Source organism: Rhincodon typus, chromosome 49 (assembly GCF_021869965.1).
Source record: "Rhincodon typus isolate 14 chromosome 49, sRhiTyp1.1, whole genome shotgun sequence".
Taxonomy (NCBI): domain Eukaryota; kingdom Metazoa; phylum Chordata; class Chondrichthyes; order Orectolobiformes; family Rhincodontidae; genus Rhincodon; species Rhincodon typus.
In genome coordinates, this window is record NC_063380.1 from 13,229 (window position 1) to 14,317 (window position 1,089).

General features: G+C 59.6%; 1 protein-coding gene across 1 annotated transcript in view; it reads right to left on the bottom strand.

Moving 5' to 3' along the window:
- Positions 1 to 106: 106 nt before the first annotated feature.
- Positions 107 to 1,089, bottom strand: part of LOC109926524 (ubiquitin carboxyl-terminal hydrolase 5-like) — a 17,539-nt gene continuing 16,556 nt past the window's right edge. The window contains 2 exon segments of the mRNA XM_048620973.1: positions 107 to 201; positions 906 to 1,059. Coding sequence (XP_048476930.1) covers positions 113 to 201; positions 906 to 1,059 — 243 coding nt within the window. The 3' untranslated portion in view covers positions 107 to 112.

Sequence of the window (1,089 nt, forward strand, 5' to 3'; positions counted from 1 at the left end):
AGAGAGACAGAGAGATAGGGAGAGGGCGCGCGAGAGAGAGACAGAGATAGGGAGAGGGCACGCGAGAGAGAGAGAGAGAGAGACAGCCTCCACTGTGTGGGGAGGGAGTTACTCACCTTCCCTCCTTCTTGATATGACACACATAGTGACCACACATTGTGGAGGTTCCCATGTGGCTGATGAATGCAAAGAGCTGGTATCCTGTAAGGGGGGGTGGGGGAAGAGTGTGGGTGGAATAAGAAAACAGAGGGTGAGTGGGGGCGGGTGGCTGGAGGTCGGAGTGTCATGGGAACCCCAACCTGCTGAGGCTCGCGAGGACAATGACACCCTCCCATAAAGCCCTGGGCAGTTTGTATCCTGGACACTGATGTGCCTCGGGTGTAGCTCAATGAGGACACTCTGTCGCAGCCTTCAATACCAATTAAGAACCTATGGCCCAATACAGAGGCACTGAGTCGTGGGGTAAATACCCCATTTGGAGGCAACATCATACGAGGCTGGGGGAGAGAGACAGAGAGAGAAGGGGACATCATCCTGGAATCCTGTTCTCCTTTACCAGCGCCCGAACCCCAATCCCTCCCCCTAACCCCGGGGGGGAAAAACGGGGATCAGGAGGGGGCTCGCAGTCTGTTTCACCGCCCCCCACCCCATCCTTCCCTAACCCCGGGGGGGAAATGGGGATCAGGAGGGGGCTCGCAGTCTGTTTCACCGCACCCCCCACCCCCATCCCTCCCTGACCCAGAGGGAGGGGGACGAGGACCGGGAATGGGATCCCGATCTGTTTCACCCCCGCCCCCCCCGCTCTGTGACCCGGGGAGTGAGGTGTGGGTGGTGGTGGTGGGGGTGGGGGTGGGGGCGGGCAGCGGTGTGTGTGTGTGTGATGTGGAGAACATTACAGTACTCACGGCCATGTCCGTCCCTGACCTTCGGCCCCGGTGGCACGGACTCAGAGAGGGATTCTGGTGCGGAGCGAGCCTCGGACACATCCATGTCCACCTCAGTATCGAGATCATCGATCCGACTGAAGATCCAGTCGACAGCTCGCTCCAGGCTGTTGTTCTGCAGGCGGAGAGGGGAGTGAGAGATTGA